Raw genomic sequence first — 22,032 nt, 5'->3', positions numbered from 1 at the left:
CACGCACGCACGCACGCACGCACGCACGCACGCACGCACGCACGCACACACACACACACACACACACACACACACACACACACACACTTATAGCTAATACAAACTTTCATACACATTCACACACGCACACGCACACACACGCGCCCGCGCACACACTCCCACACACCATTTTGTTCTCTCTTAGTTCAATCTCCTTAGAACAAAATTTGTATTATCTAAAATTTCACTTTTGGTTTTATTTTGCTTTCATTTTCTTTTCACTTGTAATGCTCAATCATAGCTATTAAGTCTGCCCGGGGGTGGAGACCTGGTTACCTAAGATACAGGTTCTCCTAGTTCAGGGACCAGCCTCCACAACCAGATTATATTTTGACGTTATGTAAAGCATCCATTTTTATTTTTACAAGCACTGTTTGAGGAGACAATAAATGATTTATTTATTTATTTATTTCAATGTATGAAAATACAATATTCGCTTCTACTTGACGGTTGCTTATATTAGCCACCATTTCAGGGTCGAAAACTAACTCAGTAAAGCAGGTTTCTCTTCTGTTCCAGTTAGATTTAAAGGGCACATAGGTCCAAGATGCTAAAAAAAAATTATTAGAAACAAATTATATTTTATGGTGCTCATCATCATACGACATCTTAGATTTTTGCGAAAAAAGATTAAATATTAGCGCCCAATTACACGAGGCGAAAGGTTTCACCGCGACCGCCCAGTTCCACGCCTTCATGTACATTAATGGCGAATCTGAATTCTATTTACTAGGCAACAACATTTACATTCATCTTAATCATACAACCGCACGGCGGCCGCGCGGGCCGCCGCTTAGACCAAAATTCAAGCTAGACTCGCGGTCCCCGGGACGCTCATTTAAGTTAAAACGTAAAAGCTAAACAAATAGAACTGCGGTCGCTGCGCGGCGGCAGCGCGGACTCCGCTCTTCGACCGCACAGTGACCGGGTGCGTCTAACTGTCATGACAAAGTACACTCTATTTGTTGAGCGACCACGGAAAGAATAAACGAACAATTGAATATTGCTTCATCATCTGTATTACGGGCATCGAGTAGATACTCGATGATTGCGGGTATTTTCAAATTATAATGATGGTAATAGTGAGGGTAGAAGAGTACTATATGACCGACCGTTATGAGCGAACATATTCTTCGGTCGAGGGTCGAACATTCAACAAGTTCAACAACTTCTCTACGACGAAAAGTCAAATGTATTTTTGGTAGTAGTCTTTGTGATTTTTGTGCTTGTGTTATTTAGACGCCGCGTCGCAGGAAATTTAACTGTATGAAAAAAATTTTCAACTCGAGCTCGGCTATTTTGCACGATTTAGCTCTCACTGCGTTCGCGAAGTGGCAAATTAATATGCTTCCATTTTTATCAACATGGATTTAAGCAAAGTACCTAACACCTGCAGCTTGATTTTGATTGCCTCTTCCGATCGAAAACTGCGTCCTTTTCGAGTCGAGGCGCATAATTGCGATTCACAACTGGCCGATAGGAAACTTTTGACATTAAAATTTGTAATCGGAACAATAGTTAATTTAACTCACAAATTAGAAAGATATAGTAGGAATCAGGTTCATCTTCTCGCTCAGAAACCCATCCGATTTCAAGACGCTACTCCATAAAATCGCAATGGAAATAACACGGTCAATTTCTTGGTCATAAGTCGGACAACTATAGAATATCGTCGCCTTACTTTCTCAAACTCGTATCTTAAAACACAGAGTTACTGAAATGCAACAAATGGATTATTTAGCCAAATGTTGCAGGCTGATTTCACATTTCCTTCATATTTAGGGGAAAGGTGTACCAGATGATCCCCTTAAGAGAGAATGGTGGTAGTTTAAAAGATTTTCAGCTTGCAAAAGCACATGTAAAAGCGTTGAATGATAGAAAATTTATCTATTTACATGTTGTCTTACTAAAAACGTTTTATTTTTATCTTTCATTATTATATTTGAATATTTTTAAAACCTTACTAAGGGTATGGGCAAAATGATCCAGGGGACCACTTTTCCTCTATTTAGAAAAATTTGTAAGTTATGGTAGAAACAAATGAAAACAACAACTTTTTAGACTTAACAAAGTCCTCACTTATGTAATCTAGGTATATGAAACAACAGTTACGGAACTTCAAGAACAAATAATTCTAATTAATTTATATCTTACAGGTACCTACGGGTGGGAGATATTGTTTTTTATGGCAAGTTGATATCCATCCTCATCTCCATTTCTTTAATGTAGTTTACAAGCTCGATTTCCTGTTTAACACATTTGATGAAAACAGTTTTTTTTTCACCTAAATATTTCATTCTGACATACCCTTTATTTTCACCTTTAGTCCGTCTTTTTAATGACATAACGCGTACGTACTGTTAACTATTTACTTGTCGATCTATGTGGCGTCCTAATTTTACGCCTCTAGTTCTTTAGATCATACTCTTCCGGCCACCACGAATGGTTTTTCTTTTAAAATTACGCGGCCTGGTCTAAAACAAGAAAAAGAATTTATATTTGTTATTAATCGAGATCGACCTTGTAAACGAAATCCAGTCTTCTATTATTTTATTCGCGTTGCAAGCTATTTAACCGTTAACAATATACACAGTAAAAGATGATCCCCACGGATAATCTCGTAGGACACCAAAACCATAATCATCTTGCCCCAATTTACTTATTTTTCTTTTTTGTTCGGCAAAATAACCTGTATGCTGTCTACTGTTACCACGCCATTTAAAAAGAAAATAGAACATTATACAAAGCCACCAACACAAAAATCTTAGCACTTGATTGCTTAGAATGGAAGTTGCCTAAGTTTTTAATCAACTTTACCTTAAATCAAACTCACACAATTATTGTTTTTTTTCCACAAAAATGAACTCGTCACTCACATCGCTATAACGAACTGACTGATGAGAGGTCACATTGAGGCCTACATTTTACTGAAGAACATATCTAGATGACGTTACTAGTTTCGCTATAATTGAAAAGGATCATCTTACCTCCAAGGATCATCTCGTACACCTTTCCCCTACACACTAGCTTTTACAAATTCTTAACACGTTCCCTGTGTAACTGGAAATCAGAAGTTGAACCCTCACGTGCAATTGTTTATTTTGCAATTACTTTGAAATTGGTATATGTTCATACATTTATGGACGAAAAAAACCATTTCCATAAACCGCCTTCCCATTTTCTCAATTTTCCCAAGAGCCCCATATGTGATACAAGCACGTATGAGTTCTTTACTTGGTGCCACATTAATGGGGCATGTAACTTTATAATCAAATTAGTTAAAAGGCAACATTGGTTAAAAAGTCATCCGGTATCACATGCTAATTGTCACAATTTTTGTAGTCCATACGTACGTAAATAAAGATGCAGGACTAAAGTGGACAGAAGGGCTCTGGCTAGAATGGGCGGACCGCGCGAATTTACATATTTCCTTCATTTTATTAAAATAAATTCACATTTTGAAAAGTTACGGAGTATACGTTATAGAAAAGATGTAATTCAAACACTGAGAAAACTACAAGCAATCGTGTTTTTAAAGAGTGTGATAATATGTAGAGTGAACCGTTAAATATCTTATGCATTAATTTCTTAACTATAGTTTTAGTAATAACGAGACAGCGAGGGATCAAACGAATGCAATTATTTAACAATTACGTATCACTGCCTCGGCACAGTAATTGTAAAGTCAACATATCCTACTAAAAACCAGCAAAATGCCCAATGTCGATTTTATTTTTGCATCTTTTCTAAGGAGCCAAGGCTACAATAATTTTGATAACATTGAGTAGCGTTGTCGAAACAAGCGACTGCTCCGGTGGAAAAGTTGCTTTTTATAAAGAAAAACTTAAAGAAATCTTACGTCTCATGCCCTTGTTGCTTCTGAAACTTGACGACGGAGACATGTCACGGGGCACTGAGTTGCATTTTTGCTGAAATAGACCAATAATACTTGATATAAGTAGATTGTTATTTTACGGCAATTCCATCAGCATCATAAATCACTTTTGGTCTGCCACTATCGTAAATTTTAACCACTACGGACCAATTTTTCGAATTTTCAGAGCAAATTTACGTACAGTATTTAAATCCAACTCTATGCCGCTTACGATAAGAACGGTCCAAAGTACAAAGTGTCAAGTTTGATGTGCTCTTGACTGTAACTACAATTTTAATCAACCGCTATTTTGGTATATATGAACCGCCTAATATCGTAAATTTTGTTCTTTTAAACGGAACGTATAAGGTGAATTTTAGCAGCGATACAAACGCGCGATTGAATCGCGACAGTTGCGATTTATAGGCAGTTGTATAGATGCAAACGAGCGACTATACCGATGCATCGCTTATGTTAAATCATTAAAAACCTTTATCGCGTTTGTATCGCTGCTTAAGTCGCGCGTATGTGCAAAGTAGGTAATAATAATAATAATACCAGCAAAGTACATCAATTAATCACACCAATATAAAAAACACATTGAAAACTAAATATAAACAGAGACTAAATAAAATACTTAGTACCCAATTATCGGCCAGAAATATTGTAAAACCATTGACTTACAATTATATGGACGTCGGGTCCGCGCTAAAAAGTGTCCGAACTTATAGGGCGTTAAAATCGTATACAGAGCGTCATTCACGCTTTAGTCTTCGTTGGGTCCACTGACAGCGAAGCAAGCAAAATTAGACAGTACTGCGATGACATTACAATTTAAATTCAACGTTTTAGCTTTTTCATATTCCTTTACATGTCACTACGTTTAAATAGGTTGACTTGGGACATTTTTTTCGTGGTTTTTGTATTAGACCCGTCGTCCATTTATTTGTAAGTCAATCCACTGAAAATAAATTTAGGTGGTCGCGGATGAATGGGCATTAAAAACTTACACTACACCCAAATAGACTATCTGCGAACATAGTTCATCAGAAAAGCTAACGACAGCACACTACAAAAAGCAATAGTACTCTTACCTCACTCCGGAACGCCTCTACAATTAAATACACCTGATTCACCAAACTCCACAAAAAAACACCACTTACTCACATCCCGTCATAATACCACAACCGAACCAGAATACTTGGCTTAGGCCCGTACCTGGTTCCAAATATCCGACCTTCAGTCGACAAGAAAATATCTTAATAATAATGCATACACTCATAGCCCCGCACTAGGGGAACCCTGTATCGCGGGTGCCATGCACACAAATAGGAAGTACCACAACTTACACCAAAAACTCACGAGAGAAATAAATGTAAGCCATACAAATATTTCTCCCGGTCCGGGACTCGAACCCGGGACCTCTGCGTGGCAGTCCAGCGCGGTAATGCAGTCGGATTGTCGAGCGCGAAGATGGACCTGCCCCCGTAGCATGGCTACGCTTGAGAGTCGCGACGCGCGCGATAAAATTGGAATAAGCGAGCTGTATTGGCTGTCTCTATCAGATCTAATTTAGAAGCTATTGGCTGTCTCTATCAGATCTAATTTAGATAGCCAATAGCGCGCGTTTAATTCAATTTTATCGCGCGCGTCGCGAGTATTATGCGTAGCCATGCTACGGGGGCTGGAGTCAATTGCCGCGGCGGCAATTTATTTTTTTACTACGTACAAATATTATGTAAGTGTGCACCTGAAGTAAGTTATTAAAAAAAATGGCTTAAAAGAAGGTGGTGGATGCTGACTATCCACTGAATAATGACCCATAGTTTGGAGCCCGGAAAACCGACAACAAAGCAATCACGCGCCATCACAGGCCATCGTGGCTGCCACTACGCCACTACGTCCTCTATACGATGGGCCATCAAGATTGACCATCACGAGGGGCCATCGTGTACCTAGAGGGTGCATTAAAGACGAATTTTTATTTCGTTTATACTAATAATCGAGACTGAGACTGTATAGTCAAGAGCACATGAATCTTCGCCGATCTAGATCTACGTTAGTTTCTCAATGTCGATACTTACTACAGGCAGGTTGATGACCGGGAAGTCGGCAGCATTGTAGTCGTTCTCATGGTGCAACTGATGGTGCATCGCTAATGCGCTTTCGAAATTTGCGGAAAAGTTGCACTGCGAACATCTACAATATATGTAACGACATGAATCAGAGGCTTTACACAAGGAAGTAGGAGTAGAGCTCCTTGTGAAAGAGTCCGTCCAGCGAAGTACTACCACCGTACCCATTGCTGCCGTCAAATAGTATCTACATAATGTGACCAGTATTGCATTTCGGATTGGGCACATGGGACTCATCAAATTATGTCTCAGGGTGGCGAGCGCAGTGGCCGTGCCCCAATCTTTGCTAATTCTCATGTGGGGTAAAGGAGCAGATATACAAACCAATTATGTTACAAAAACGAGCGATTCGTTCTGTGTACCGATTAGGTGCTCGGATTTCTCTCAGAGAAAAGTTTAAGGAGACTCACAGTACATTCATTCAAATAATTTGTATGCCCGTAAAAATATACATAATTTCATTAAGAAAGAAGATATCCATAATATTAACCATAGAGCTAAGTCCAAACTCATGGTACCACGATATCGTTTAACTAAGGTAAACGATTATTTTATGGCGAACCGTATACATTTTTACAATAAGATGGGAAGAGGGGAATATATTAAGATTATCGTTTCCTAAGTTTGAAACTTACATTAAAAGTAATTTAATTGAAAAGTCATATTGCAAAACTGAAGAGTATGTTTTAGATAAAGAAGTATGGAAAGGCACCAAGAGTCTAGATTCCACACAATTATGATTCAAAATGTATTCCATAGCATTGAAGTTTATTTGAAAATAGCAATCTCTAGAGTTTCTTGTTCGTTTTTCTCAGGGAGGTCAGCGTAGTGAACGAGCAGCAGCTTAAAAAATGACATTTTCAAGTGTAAAAATATTACTGGAATAAATGATTATTTCACTTTGTCTTAAAACTCTGAACGGCCCTGCAACAGGTATGGATGAGCGTGTCGCTTACCACTAAACGCAACGACTTGTTCGAACAGTCACTTGACATCATGAAAAATACGCCCAAAATTACGAGTCAAAGGTGCAACTTTTCAGGTCCCAGATTTTCGTCATTTCACTTTCTCATAACTGATAGTAACACGCATACAGTATCATGTGCTTTTGCTGTCCACGTGATTTCCACACTCCTTTCTGTTGTAGCGGCCATTAGTCCGCCGATAAACGTACCCAGCCCATTGCTGCTTCCTTTGGATTTTAAGACAATTGGGATGAGTCCCCCGAATCATGCAATTCCATCGCACACTCTCCGTGATATACTCCGTGATATACGTGATGTCCTGTAGAATACCGATAAGCAGGCAACTTTACGACGGTGTTCAAGGCTCTGCACCTTCGCCTCTACTTAATCCGAGTCACTTGTCGATCGAATCCAAGGTGGCCAGTTGGTATATAGTAGAGCCATCCTATAAATGGCACCAGTACTCCATACACGACCGGACTTGTGCTTGGAACAGCTGAAGCAACTGTCCCGGTGTCCCTAGTCCCTAGGGATAGGGTTTTCCGGTTAAACTACGGGCTCGACGTCTTTAAAGTCGGGTCTTTAAATTGAAAGGTATGTCCGGAAATTATCGCAGGACACTGCTACTTGGCATCTCCGGCACTAGCCCGGAGAGCTAGACATTTTCCGGTCCCTCCGGCCGCGTAGGAATTTGGGAACTGGAGAGACACCGTTCATTCGGCGTCGGGAAGTGACCGTGCCTTACAGCTCCGCCAACAATTAGGAGATTTGGTAGTCGACTTAGAGTCGGCGGCTCAGCGGTGGCAACCGTTAGTCGTGAGGAACGTGACGGGAAGTGAGCGTGTCTACAGCCCAGTACCTGTCTGGAAAATAGGGAGGGTACTGTTGTACGTTCACCCGAGGCGGCTCACCCGAGGCACTAGCCTCTTGAAGAACCGGATAAGTTAAGTGACAGAGGTCTGTGACAACCCTGTACACTGGCTGATCTGAGGTCAGAACCTGAACTTATAAGGTTCCTGTGCGCGCTCAGGTTATAGTGCCCTTCTCGTATACCCCAAGGGTAAAAAAAAAGGTCGGGAAGGTCACTATAATCAAAACTAGAAAGTTAACATGGGGCTGTCCTGGTGTGGCTCTCTTGACAACCGGATGAAGCCAGCGACAACGATCTGCGACAACGCTGTACACTGGCTGATTTAGGGTCAGAACCCGAACTTAAGTTCTTGTGCACGCACAGGTTATAGTGCCCTTCTTGTATACCTTAAGGGTCGGTAAGGTTACTAATCTTCACAATCACTAATCAAAACTAATGTAGAAAGATATGGGGCTGTTACAGTGTGAAGTAACGCCTCACCCTGGAAAGGATGCCAAATTTCTTGGCTGCATTTTTGGCCATGAATTCAATTTTTTATTAATTATTTATTTCATTATTTAAAGTGATCCACAGTGCTTTTCCGCCTAATATTTACTCTATCAAAGCAGATCTGTACAGTAGGTATGGTAAGGATTACTTACGTATGATTCATAATGATTTAACAAACTTCTATAAACCAAAATAATTAAGAGTAAAGTGATAAAAATTAATATAAAAGTGTGAAGTCTACTTTTTTTCTCTTTTTCTTCTTCCTTTAGTGGTTCACCATGAATCGAGATTGGTGTCATTTCATAGAGCATATAATTATTTTTTGTATCAGTGGATATGACACGTCAGTTTCTTTTGTCAAGAAGAAAGTTTAATCTTCAAAAGGAGATTTCCCCTAAGTTCGAAGTAAGATAGTTATAAACAAATCATTGGTTACAAATAAAAAATCGCTAGGTAGAGTAGCTATCCACAGATATATATTTCATATACAAGGGGTCGTACGCGAGAACTCTACTCAATGCTCAAGTCAGGATTTGAGCAGACTTGAGTATGATTTCAAGCACTGGAAATACGACTCTAGTGGCAAGGACTTGAGTATGATTTCTAGTGCTTTGAATCATACTTAAGTCCTGGTTCTAGAATACGACCCTATAAGCCATGAAAGGTTAAAACTGTCTTTAAAACTTAGAGGAGGGAAATAAAAACATTAGTCTATTGTCACTGAAGTCATTGTCAATGTTGCCAAATGGTTACATTTCTTACATTTTTCGTAACTTTTGACCTCGCGTAATATGTTAGTAACGTTTGGTTTTCTGTTTTAAAGGTAATTTTCGTGACTTAATTACTCAATTTTATTTAATTTTCGTAAAGATTTAAAATAAATAACCCCAAGTACTTGATGCGTAAAGCGGAATTTTTACTCATGGAGATTTATACCATAGAATTGATAAATCGAATCGGCTATTATTATTATTATTATTTATTTCGTTGCCGATCATTCAAAGTTTTCTTGTAGTAAACAAGAAAGCATAAATTTTGTTTTGTTTGGTTGTTGTTGATTTTTTAAATTGTTGTGTAGTTTTTTTAGTAACTTAATAACATGATAATTGAGTCCTTTGTATTTTGTTTATTATTTGTTCTCAAACTATAGTCTCTAAATCGATTATCTCTTTGTTATAATATTTCGATTAGATATTTAAATCGATTTTTTCCATTCGATTTTACATCACTACATCTCTAGAAACTTCAAATCTCAGACGTCACTGTTCCCATGCCATGTGAAAAAGAAACAGACCATTCTCTATGTCGAGTCTCATAAACTCAATAATTCCATCATCTTTACTGATTCCAAAAGTTGCCTTCAATCCATCCTGTCAAACCCTTTCCACTCTTCCTTCCGGTTCCCTATTATACTTAAAATTAAACAAGTCCTGTTTGAGTGTTACAAGCAAGGTGTAAACGTGGTGCTAGCCTGGATACCTGGACATGTTGGAATCCCAGGCAATGAGACGGTAGATTTCTGTGCCAAATTGGCTTCCCGCATAGGTTCAACTGAACACTCCAATTTGTACTCCCACGACCTTTGCCTACTCCCAGAATCCCTTCTTCGTGATCGTTGGTCGAAGTACTGGGAGAAATCCCAAAAAGAAAAGGGCAAATATTATGCGGACATCCAACCCCAAATTCCTACAACACCATGGTTTTTCAAATTCCGTACAGCAGATAAAAAAACCACGTCAACAATATGCCGGCTTCGCTTAGGTCACGCGTGTACTCCTATTCATTTGGCTAAACTTAGGATAAAAGATAACTCATTGTGTGAATGCGGTCTAGACGAAGGAAACGTGGACCATATATTTTTTGACTGCCCTAAATTACGGTGTTCCCTATATGACATACTCCCTACCTCTATCCCTCGTCCTACTTCCTTTAAATGCCTTTTGGCCCTATCTTCTCACCCAAAAATGTATCATATTCTTTTTAAATTCATACATGTAAATCATATTAAACTGTAAATATTATTCATGCTCTAACACTATATTTAACATGTATACATGTTTCTAACGACTTGTGTTGTCTAATTTGTGCCGTTTCCTTTGTTGTAGATTTCAATTTGTGCAAAAGTCTCTTCGATTCTCCCTCTGAGTCACCGAACAAAATTCTAACACACCGTCCATAACGTTTATGAAGCTAGAAAACGGACACTGGCAGAATTGAGGCTATGTAGACTCAAAAGCCATTCATTAAGAAAAAAAAAAAAAAAAAAAAAACACACCTAAACATATAATACAGTGGGGAAAAGACTATGGAAAAATGCAGATGATCAAAAAAGCGTCACTGCGTCACTGTACTCAACACAAATCAAATCAAATCAAATCACAAAGCCGAATGTTTTTAATAAATGAATGCTAACTACGAATTTTCAAAGATCTTTAACAATAATTGGCACGACTGGCTCACCATCTTTACAGACAGACTGGTGCAGCGGTCTGGACCCCAAAGTACAGTGTAGGTACTATTAAGCTTTAAGTGCTCTCCCACCTCAACTGTATATACTGGTGAATCTGTCGCCGTTCTGTAGGTCATCTTGTACCTGAAGTCACACCGACTAAATAAGACGATAATTTTCTCTGATTGCCGTAGCTGCAAGATATTATCAACTTACCATTTCACTCAAGAAATAACTTCCATATCACCCTCCAAATTAAAGAACTATTATTTGACTGTCATTCATCTAATATCGACGTAGCCTTACCCTGGATCCCTGGACACAAAGGGATAGGCGGCAATGAAACTGCTGATAGTTTTGCAAAGGACGCTATCTCATCCGGCTTGTCGGACCACGCAGGCTGCTTCTCCCGAGACCTACGCTGTTCGCCTAAATCAAAATTGTTCAGGAGCTGGGACGAAACTTTCCAAAAATCGCTCCTACTAAAAGGTAAACACTTTGGCTGTCTCCAACCAAATATACCATGCAAACCTTGGTTCTTCCGCTACCAACACATACCTAAACCCTATTCATCAATGATTATCCGGCTGAGACTGGGTCACGTTTGCTCTCCGGTTTTCCTAGCTAAACTTAAAGTACATGATCACTCCCTCTGCGAATGTAGACTAGAGGAAGGCACTCTAGAACCATTATTTTTTAACTGCCCCCTAATAAGGTTCCCACTTTACGATTTGCTTCCCGAAAATATTCCTCGCCCAATAAATATCAACTATTTCCTGGCCAACGCACACTCTCCACTAGTATTCACTTTATACAAATTTCTAAAGCTTAATAACATAAATCTGTAACCAGATCCGAATAGCCTCCGCTCGATCACATTCATTTCATAATTTTCTGTCCCAACTAATGATGAGTCGAAGAAAAATTCCCATTTTTGAACAGTCTTGATTTTTTAGAAAAATGAATATTCTTCATTCTCCCCGTATTCTCCCAATATCTTTCGTATGACTTTATTTCTTTTTCCATCCTCCATGATAATTTTCCACGTTGACTCCGGTCAAAAGTTTGTTACTGAACGATGCCTAACTTTCTTTTACTAAACGATTTTATTTTTTATTTCCCGCTAAATAAAACTTCCTAAAATGTTTCCAAAAGAAAGAAAATAACATGAGCCCTCAAATTATATTTTTGTAATGTCATTAAGAAAAAAAATATATATAACCGTCAATGTGCATAATAACCGCCTAAGTATTTTAATCATTGACTTACAATTATATGGACGTCGGGTCCGCGCTAAAAAGTGTCCGCACTTGTAAGGCGCTAAAATCGTATACAGAGCGCCAAACTCCGCTTTAGTCTTCATTTGTTCTACTGACAGCGCGATACTGCGATGACATTACAATTTAAATTTCGAATAGGTTGACTTGGGACATTTTTTTCGTGGTTTTTGTATTAGACCCGTCGTCCATTTATTTGTAAGTCAATGATTTTAATAACCGGCAATCTATCTCACCACCGCACTACATGTCTTTCAACCCTAACGTTGGCGAAAGATTCGCTTTGGGCCTTTTGGAGGGAAAAGTGTCGTTTTTATTTTGACTTTCAATTATTTTGTGAAATCTAGTTTAAAGTGGAATAGGATAGTGCTATTGTGCCTTAATCGAATACTAAAACGCGAAATTATACGAACCTCGAACTAAAATACCCCTATCGGCCCGGTCTAAGGAATCCCGAGTCAATCCAATCACGCCGCCTCAAATTGCCTATCCTCTTTGTGGCGGCCATATTTACAGAAACATAATTAAACGAAGACATGGCTCAAAGGACTTGTATCCAAGCCAAAAGTATTAATAAAAATAAATAAATAAAAAAGACGTTTGCGAAATCGTCGCGCAAAACGACGGAGCCATAGATACAAAAGTTGAAGTTGAAGTTAATTAAATGAATATGGAGCCATAAAAATAAAAAGTGAAGTGAAGTGAAGCTCTCCAAAGAATAATTTAGAACTATATGTTTTTGTTGAATAAAATTGTGTATCCGTGTTCCCGAAATCAACTGATACCACGTTGAACCACAAAATATAACGGCTAATCATGTAAACTCAGATCAATTTATACCGGTAACCTAACACATAAACAATAAAAGTGCAAAAATGACTGAAACATCGTGCTATATCCTCGACAATGGTGCTTATACGGCTAAAGTGGGCTTTTCTTCAATGGAACCGAAGATAGTTCCAAATTGTATTATGAAAGCGAAGTCCGAAAGGCGTCGTCCCTTCATTGGTTCGCAAATCGACGATTGCAGAGACGCCTCTGGCTTATTTTACATCCTCCCCTTCCAAAAAGGCTTTCTAATAAACTGGGATACGCAGAAAACGGTTTGGGATTATATATTTAGCAAAGAATGCTGTCCAGTCAATTTTAACGAGACGCCTTTGATAGTCACCGAACCTTTATTCAATTTCTCGTCAATACAAGAAGCAATGACTGAAATATTCTTTGAAGAATATGAATGCCAATCTTTATTGAGGATAAACGCTACCGACCTTGCAGAATATGGTTACAGGCACAAAAATAAGAACCAGTGCACGGTAGTTGTCGATTCTGGCTACAGTTACACTTATATTGTTCCATATATTAATGGCAAGAAGTATAAAGAAGGTAAGACATGTGTCCTGTGTTTAGTTCCAAAATTAAAACCCACTTCCTCTACCTACAGGTTAGCAGTGTTAAATAAATTAATAATAATAATGCACACAGTCAATATAGGTCCGCACTAGGGAAACCCTGGGTCGCATGCGCTATGGACACACAGACAACCACACATTACACCGAAACTCCAAAAGAAATAAATGTAGGCCATACAAATATTTCTTCAGGCCAATTGGGGAATCGAACCTGGTACCTTTGCGTGGCAGTCCGGCATGGTAACTATTCGGCCTCGAAGGCAATTAAAGATCTAAAATAAAAAGAAAGAGTTAAAACATCTGCTTTGAGAGACATTCTTCTTTTTGGGAGCCATGATGTTGCATAAAGACGCAGATAGGCCAAGACCTATCTGTGTAGTTTAAAAAGAATATTGGCACAGTCAACATCTCTCGCTGTCTACTGAGATTCAAGCTTATCAACAACGTCTGTTGATTAACTTGAATCTGACTAGACTGTGATTGAGAGACTTAGGATTAGGTGCTGCCATAGCAGTACTTCTATATGCATCTTAATTTGAAGGCGCCATTGAACTCCTTTTAAAAAAATCCACCTATAGCACTGTAACCATTTGAACCTGTTTCTCTTATTCTCTAACTTTTAACAAAGTTACCATTTGATTATACTCTTAGCAGGAAAGATAAAATGTAAATGCGAACGGACAGTCTTTCTCCAGTTTAGCCAGCCACTGGTGTAATTCTGAATTTGTACAAATTAAATTTAAAATCTATTTTAAAATCATCTGATTTTGGTGTATTACGGTGAAAAATGCACATTTATTTATTTAATGTTTTATTGTTACAGGGATAAGAAGAATAGATGTTGGAGGAAAAGTTCTAACAAATCATTTAAAAGAGATCCTTTCATACAGGTATGTGGTTTTATCTGCTAAGTTATGTAAGTTTGTCTCGGAGTAATTGCTTAAAGCTAAGGATATTTTTGTTTCTTTTTTATTAATAATTTTAAAAGGGCTTTAGAAAGGCCATTGCACCAAGTACCAAGTAGAGCGTTCTACACCATAAACAAATTTAGAACACCTCATACAAATTTCAGAAGCCACTGTATTTTTTAACCGACTTTAAAAAAAGGAAGAGGTTCTCAATTCGACTGTACGGTTGTTTTTTGCATGTATGTTACGCGATAACGACATTTGTAAGCCGATTTTGATGATTCTTTTTTGTTGGAAAGAGGGTACCTCAGATGTGGTCCCATTCAAATTTGAAGAAAGTATTCCACCTCTAAGGGTGGCAAACTAGGGGATGAATGACTTTTGAGGTCAGTTTTTTAGTACTATGTACTGAGATTATTAAATATTGTTATGAGAGCATCCCCCATTAATCAATATCTTTGGTTTGTGGGCTACCAGTCTGTTCACACAATTTTGGTGTCATAAGAGACCCACCTGTTCGTGGTCTTTGGAAATGGATTGTTATCATACTGCTTATGGTATCAATTGACAATCTGAGCACATTTCAATGCACTTGCTAAGGCCTAATGTAATGTAAAGAGCTCGACGAATTTGATTGTTTGAAAGAACAAATATACGCGAATTAGATCCGAATACAATAATGTCATATTTATAATCATTGATACAAAAAAAAATTTTTCAAACCATCTGGATTCGAAGCAGCGACTTTTTCGCCAAATCGGGGCTATCGCTCACCCAACAGAGCTACGAAATAAGTTAGCAAGACTTCACGAATTAATTTTAGCTTTTTTAAGGGCTTCTTTGCCACCTGTGAGAAACCTATCAAAGCTTTTTCTTCACTCAGCTGGTTAGCTAGTTTACATCTACCAATGGCTGAGAAGAGACAGCGGCATGATAATATTAAATAAATAAATTATATTTTCACAGGCAGCTAAATGTTATGGATGAGACATATGTCATCAACCAAGTCAAAGAGGACTCTTGCTTCGTATCACAGGACTTTAATGCTGATATGGAGATTGCTAAGAAGAAAGGTGAGGTTTTTGCCATTTACACAAGATCCAGGGGTCAGTTTCTTTGAAGAACATAGCTTCCCATAGTGGTCGCTGAAGAGTCCTAGGCGGACGGTTGGGCCCTCGGAAGGTCGGGGTGTTGATGCTGTCCAGGGAGTGTTATCGCTACCGCTTTTGAAAAAAAAACCTTGAATTTATATAAACTACAGAACAATTTTTTTTCTTATTGCGATTTTTTTTGTTAAGTTAATATAAAAAATACGTGTATTCAATAATTTTTTGTAGTGGTAGGCTTTGAAATTTTTATATCTTACCAAAGTGAGCGAAAAAGGTCACAATCAAGCTGTAGAAGTATATAAAATTCACGGGCAACAAAATTGGGTGGCTAACTGACTTTGAAAAGTGATTGTGATATCTTCAATTGCAGCTTAATTAAGTTTTTGAAAGTAGAAAATCCATCTTTATCTTTTTGCAAATCTCAAGTTAATACTACATTGTTTGTTGCCTTTATTTGACACGAATTTCATCACACGCACACTCCGAGCGGCGACCGCGTGCATGTGTTTAAAGACCGAACTGTTGTAGCAAAATACGCTGTATTTATTTAGAATTTACGTTTAAGCTTAAATGAGCAAAGAAATATCAACTTCACGCCATTAGTCTTTTCTTTGGTCTACGCGGCTACCTCACGGCGATCGCGTGTTTATATTATTCCGAGGAATTCAAATATTGTTGCCTAGTACATAGAATTCAGATTCGTCATTAATGTACGTGAAAGCGTGGTAGCCGCACGAAAACTTTGGCGTCGTGTAAGTGGCCGCTAAACAAGGTTAAATTATCCGTACTTCAGTTGCATAATTTATTATGTAGAAGTCACACACACACACACACACTCGCTTTACACCACTCAATTTAGTCAGTCATCATAAATTTTTCTTACTTATGTATTAAGTGTTTTCTATTTTATTTAAATTGAGCTGCGATTAATAAGAAGAGTAATTAACCTTAGCTTAGTGCATAGTTTCCCAAAGTGGTCCCTACCACTACCCACTACCAGTGGGTGCTGAAGAGTCCTAGTAGGGACTTGGAAGCAATTGCAGAGCGTTGATGCTGTCGGGAGTGCTACTGTATTTTTAAAAAAACCTGAACTATGTAAACTACACTACATACATATACTTTTCTTTTCTTGTGATTTTTTGTGTTAATATAAAGAATACGGGTTTTCAATTATTTTTTGTGGCGATTTTTTATCTTGCCTAAGTGGGTGGTGAGCAAAAAAGTTTGAGAACCTATGGCTTAAAGGGATAATAACCCTAGTACAGACACCAGATTCTCACTATGTGTAAGCGTAATAAACCCTGTGAGCGTAATAAACTTGTCATTCATTCAACAACCAACTAGGGTTACACTCCACACTGTGGAGTCCACAGGACCATCTCCAAACTAAACGTATTTTATATGGGATATATCGACCTCTCCTATATAAAGTATCATATGTCGAAATTACCAAGTTTACAGGGGAGTTTTAAAATTTTGAATTCTCAATTTTATTTGGTAAAGCTCGTTGCTCACAGAGTATTATAAAATCCTAGATATTGGTTAGATGATCTATGACCATCCATTAGATGATCACTCTATGTGAGTAACGAGCTTTACCATATAAAATTGAGAATTCAAAATTTTAAAACTCCCCTGTAAACTTGGCAATTTCGACATACGATACCTTACGTAGGAGGGGTCGATATGCCTTCAGCAAACTTCTTACATACTGACAAAACTTCCACATAAAACACATGTTACACACTCATAGCCCCACACTACGGAAACCCTGTGTCGCTGGTGCCATGGACACACACTTAGACAACCACAAATTACGCCCAAACTCATGAGAGAAATAAATGTAGGCCATACAAATATTTGTCCCGACCCGGGATCGAACCCGGGACCTCTGCGTGGCAGACCAGGATGGTGACAGTTTAGTACACATGTGCACCTCTACTCATTTTTCATTAATGTAATATGATACAACTAATGGATGCACGTTGCGTCCGACCGGCTAGTCTGGCAATCTTTGGGAGAGGTCTATGTTCAGCAGTGGACGTCTTCCGGCTGATATGATGATGATGAACTAAGGTCATAAAATTACAGTCAACAGCATATTAAATTACACACTTTTGTTCAAATATCGCCTCTACACTGAACAAGACCCGTCAATGTGTAGCTTGAAGTGTTGCCATCTATACATATGATAAAAAATGACATGGTGAAAACGTAATACTATTGTATAATAACACGCCTTTTTTCTTTCGTTTTCCTAAAAGTTGTAATTATTTATTTTACATGTTGCCAGGTTCATCGAACACAATTGTAAAAGATTACGTCCTGCCAGACTACACAACCATCCGTCGTGGCTACCTTCGTGACATTGTAAAACCAGATGAAGAACTCGAACAACAAACTCTACGTCTTAACAACGAGCGGTTCACAATCCCTGAACTACTTTTCCACCCTTCAGACGTTGGAATCCCACAGATGGGCATACCAGAAGCGATTATGGACTCTATAAGCGCTTGCCCTGAAGAGCACACAGAAAATTTACTAGAAAACATTATCTTGTACGGGGGAAGCACACTTTTCCCCGGTTTTCGAGACCGTACATACAATGAAGTCCGAGCTTTAGCGTTAGATCACTATGATGTCAATGTGACCCTAGCAGAAAATCCAGTGACTTACCCATGGGAAGGAGGGAAATGCCTTTTTAGAGATCCGGACTTCTATTCATTCTGTGTTACAAAGGAGGAATATGAAGAGGAAGGAAAGTCTTTGGCTTTTGAGAGGTTCGACATTTAACAAAGGAAACGAGTGAGGCGATCTATGGAATAAGCCTTGCTCTTGAATAAATAAGTGTACCAGACAATCACAATAATTGCTGGCAAGTTAACTTAAGTCTTTCCAGTTTGGTGTTGCAAAACACTGGTGTTGTTAAACAAGTGATTTTACTAATTATCTGTGAACCGCTTGACAATGTTGTCATTTAAACCAGTTTCTACTAATCTGTTGCAATTTTGACAGGCAAAGTAATGTATTTATTTTTATTGAATATCATGATGATTTTTACTAACATAATATTTATAAATTTTATGTGAAAATACGAATATAATAGACATAAATTGCAACGCCACAACACATAGATACAAAAAGAATTCATAACACAGACAAGCAAAAGAAAATAAAAAGAATTAATAAACAAAAATACAATAAAACAAAAAGAAACATAAAATAACACAAAATAGGCAAAGAGCAATAAATAAAATATAACGACTATAAAATGTACTGTCATTTGTACGGTTGTGGCGTACGCAAAAGGACTTCATTCAGGATAAGCCACAGCCATAATTGACTGTGGTACAGGCCACTAGTTAGTTATTATTGTTGATACCGTGAACCAATAATTCAAGGTGACTACTAATCGCGGTACAAGACAGTGTAGTCGGGTATTTAGTACCTATTGGTTCACCAGATGTCGCGATGAGTACCAAAAGCTGTTTTTGTAATTTGTTATTTCTAGTGATAACAAACAAAGCAACTAGGTGGCGCTTATTACACATTTTTATGTATACTGCAGGCTATTCTTTTAAATTATTTAGGATTAGCGCCATCTACCTATATTAGGAAGCGTTAATTTATAAATTAGCTTGTAACACACAATGCCATCTATTGACACAAATATGTGTCAAAGTTTAGAAAATAATTTTAGCTCATGGGCAATGTCAACGACATACAATATCTTTTTTTGTTAAATACTTCTTTATTCCTTTGTCTTTTTTTTTTGTTTACTCTCAATTGTTTTTCTTCTTCAATATAAATCCTGCAGTAAATATATGACGCGGATTTTTACAGGCAATATTTGAATAATATTATTGAGGAATTAATTGTGACCGTCAAGACGGCTGGTCACCAGTGGAATCTGGCACTGAGTGTATATTCAAGAATTGCTACCTTTTCTAAATAATTGCTACCTTTGATATATTCAGAGAAATTTAAAAATATATTTGATCAGCCATTCTGATATCAGGATGGCTGGTCGTCACTTTGTTCAGCATGAAGAGAGTAAATTTTCCAGAATAATGTATTACCAATAATTGCTACCTATTTCCTACTTTCACGAATTATACGCTTCTTATCTACATTAGTTAAAAAAATATAATCGATTGAAAAATTCCCGCGGACCGGCCCAAGCGACATGACGTATGAGGTGCGTGCACGACGCGGGGAAGAGAACCCGCTCCCAGTCGAAGAGACGCAGCGCCAGTGCAACACAGACCGGCTCCACGCAACCCCGTATCCTGACCTGACCCAAAATCAACAGAAGTGTCGTTCATGGAGTTTGCTAGTATAATTTTACGTCTTAGTTTATGCCTAGTTATCAATATATTTTTAGATGTCGGGAATAAAGAAATTGGAAAACAATGTATTTTAGAATAGATGCAAGAACACAGCGCTAATGATTCAGTGCGACCATAGATTAGGTAACGTTCTTGAGCGTACATACCTACCTAAAGTATTGACATAAAGTAAAAAATAAAACACACTGACAAAAATGTTTAGACAATATTTAAATGAGAGATACGAGAGTAAGCATAGATCGTAACGTTTTCACAAGAGGTTGTAAATGTCAATGTCACTTTGAGACTGAGAATAGTGTGACCGTTTGGGCAGATAAAATTTTTGTTAATTTTCATTGCGACAGAACATGTTAACGTTGTGGTCCGGCCACAGAGGATCGCAGGAATCACCGCCAAGTTTGGATGCAGCCAACAGACGGATTATCATTAATAAATAAAACAATTGAGTAAATTAGTAAATTATTTTATTTTATTAGTGCAATAAGGCATACATCACATGTTTAGTACACTGTACGTTCGTACATCACACTATTTTATAATTGTAGAAAAACCCAGTCCCATGGAACCATTTAACATGAAGATTTTGAGATTGCAGCAGCTGGTTATAATAATGGACAACCACATCAATCTACGGGATATCCTGTGCTATGAGTACCAGACCAACGAAATTGTATCCGAGGCACCCGGTAATTTGAAATCGCACATCTAGTGCAGTTTTTTGTGAATTTTGACCATCCGTATAACTCTAGCTGTTGCCCAGTATACCGCGAGAAACCAAATTTAATTGTGATTTATCGCTTTTTATGTAACTCCTAGTATTAATATTCAAGTGAACAAAAATTTATGAAAACGACTCCGTAGTGTCAGCCTACCCCATTGGTCGAGATGATATTTAGGTATATGGTTTTCTCTACAATTACAAAGTACTTTAAAAACGCAGTAGCAGAATAATGCATTAACTTAAAAATATACTGAATTTAAAATACGTTCTACAAATTAGGAATTTGTGAACTTAGGAGATTGTAGATTTTAGTTTGGGAAATTAATTCTAAGGATCCTTTTGTAGTGGAAGGCTAAATGCCTACTAATCAGTCGAAGTTGCGACTATTTAATCGACAATGAGTACACATGGTTATTTGTAAACAACTAACAACCTTGCAGGACTATATTGAATTATCACTATCATCATAAACAATAACTTTTGTTCCAACTTTTCTTCAAATTTAAATGGGACCACTTCTGAGGTATACTCTTCCCAACAAAAAAACGAATCATCAAAATCGGTTCACAAACGCCGTGCCGTGTTATCGCGGAACATGTGTGTACATAAAAAACATAGTCGAATAGAGATACTTTTTTTGAAGTCTTAATAATAAATTTACCAAAAATAAACTTCCGTTTTTGTTGCACTATCCAGAACTGTATCTGGAGCTCTTATCTCGTTCTCCGTCCGAAGAAGAAGTACTGTTTAATACGTAATACTGCCGTCCACTTACTAAAATGCGGCTAAATGACAAATGGTCTAATAACAGTAAAAAAACGGTTAAAATTAGTTAATGTGTTCGACTTATCGGAACTTACCCTAACGATGCATAACTGAACTATCATTAAACAATTGCAATATTCTAAAACTGGGTTTTGGTTTTTTGTGACATTTCAAAAAATATTTTGTCACTTAAGCCGCGTTTTTAGTTAGCAGACGGCAGAATACTCGACCGAATTAGAAAAAACAAAGTAAAATATGAAGCTTCATTCTCATCGTGCGTCTTTTTGGAGTATTATTTATTTGAAAGTAATCAGTTTGAGAAAAAAATTGAGAACGAGTACAGGTTGCCTGGTTGTAAGTACAAACGTGCAAGCGTCCTACCCGACAATCCCCATCCGCGTTCCCTAGGTTTTGTTATCATCTTTTAGAGATCTATTTAAATATTTTTATTTTTGTACTAAAGTAAAATGTAATGAATTATTAAAAGTCACGTAACAAAAATTGTTGTTTATGTAGGAAATGAAAGTATTTTCCGGATTTAAATCGCGTATATTTGTTTTTTCATACAAACCAACGTTTCTAGCCCTTTACAGGTCCCATGGTCACGGTCAACCGTAGTTTCATTTCCCATGTGTAACAATCGCGAAAACATAAGAACTCGATTGCTGT

At 37.7% G+C, this 22,032-nt stretch overlaps 2 protein-coding genes across 2 annotated transcripts in view; one reads left to right on the top strand and one right to left on the bottom strand.

Moving 5' to 3' along the window:
* LOC113227528 overlaps positions 1 to 8,576 on the bottom strand; it is a 9,730-nt gene extending 1,154 nt beyond the window's left edge. The window contains exons 1-3 of the mRNA XM_026460466.1: positions 8,526 to 8,576; positions 5,998 to 6,112; positions 3,899 to 3,968 (exon numbers count right to left, since the gene is read on the bottom strand). Coding sequence (XP_026316251.1) covers positions 3,899 to 3,968; positions 5,998 to 6,112; positions 8,526 to 8,536 — 196 coding nt within the window. The 5' untranslated portion in view covers positions 8,537 to 8,576. The remainder of the gene's footprint in view (positions 1 to 3,898; positions 3,969 to 5,997; positions 6,113 to 8,525) is intronic.
* A 4,237-nt stretch (positions 8,577 to 12,813) lies between these two features.
* Positions 12,814 to 18,574, top strand: LOC113227548 (actin-related protein 6). Its single transcript, XM_026460497.1, has 4 exons — positions 12,814 to 13,485; positions 14,335 to 14,401; positions 15,386 to 15,492; positions 17,822 to 18,574. The coding sequence occupies exons 1-4, from the start codon at positions 12,975 to 12,977 to the stop codon at positions 18,319 to 18,321; spliced, it is 1,185 nt and encodes a 394-aa protein (XP_026316282.1). The 5' UTR covers positions 12,814 to 12,974; the 3' UTR covers positions 18,322 to 18,574.
* Positions 18,575 to 22,032: the final 3,458 nt, after the last annotated feature.

This window comes from Hyposmocoma kahamanoa, unplaced genomic scaffold, assembly GCF_003589595.1.
Source record: "Hyposmocoma kahamanoa isolate Upper Pololo Valley unplaced genomic scaffold, ASM358959v1 211, whole genome shotgun sequence".
Taxonomy (NCBI): Eukaryota; Metazoa; Arthropoda; class Insecta; order Lepidoptera; family Cosmopterigidae; genus Hyposmocoma; species Hyposmocoma kahamanoa.
This window is presented reverse-complemented; position numbering and strand designations above follow the sequence as displayed.

Bases quoted from the DNA above. Each gene is read 5' to 3' on its own strand.
- LOC113227548 (XM_026460497.1), top strand. From the start codon at position 12,975: ATGACTGAAACATCGTGCTATATCCTCGACAATGGTGCTTATACGGCT. The intron at 13,486-14,334 runs GTAAGACATGTG...TTATTGTTACAG, and splicing joins TGGCAAGAAGTATAAAGAAG to GGATAAGAAGAATAGATGTT. The intron at 15,493-17,821 runs GTGAGGTTTTTG...ACATGTTGCCAG, and splicing joins GGAGATTGCTAAGAAGAAAG to GTTCATCGAACACAATTGTA.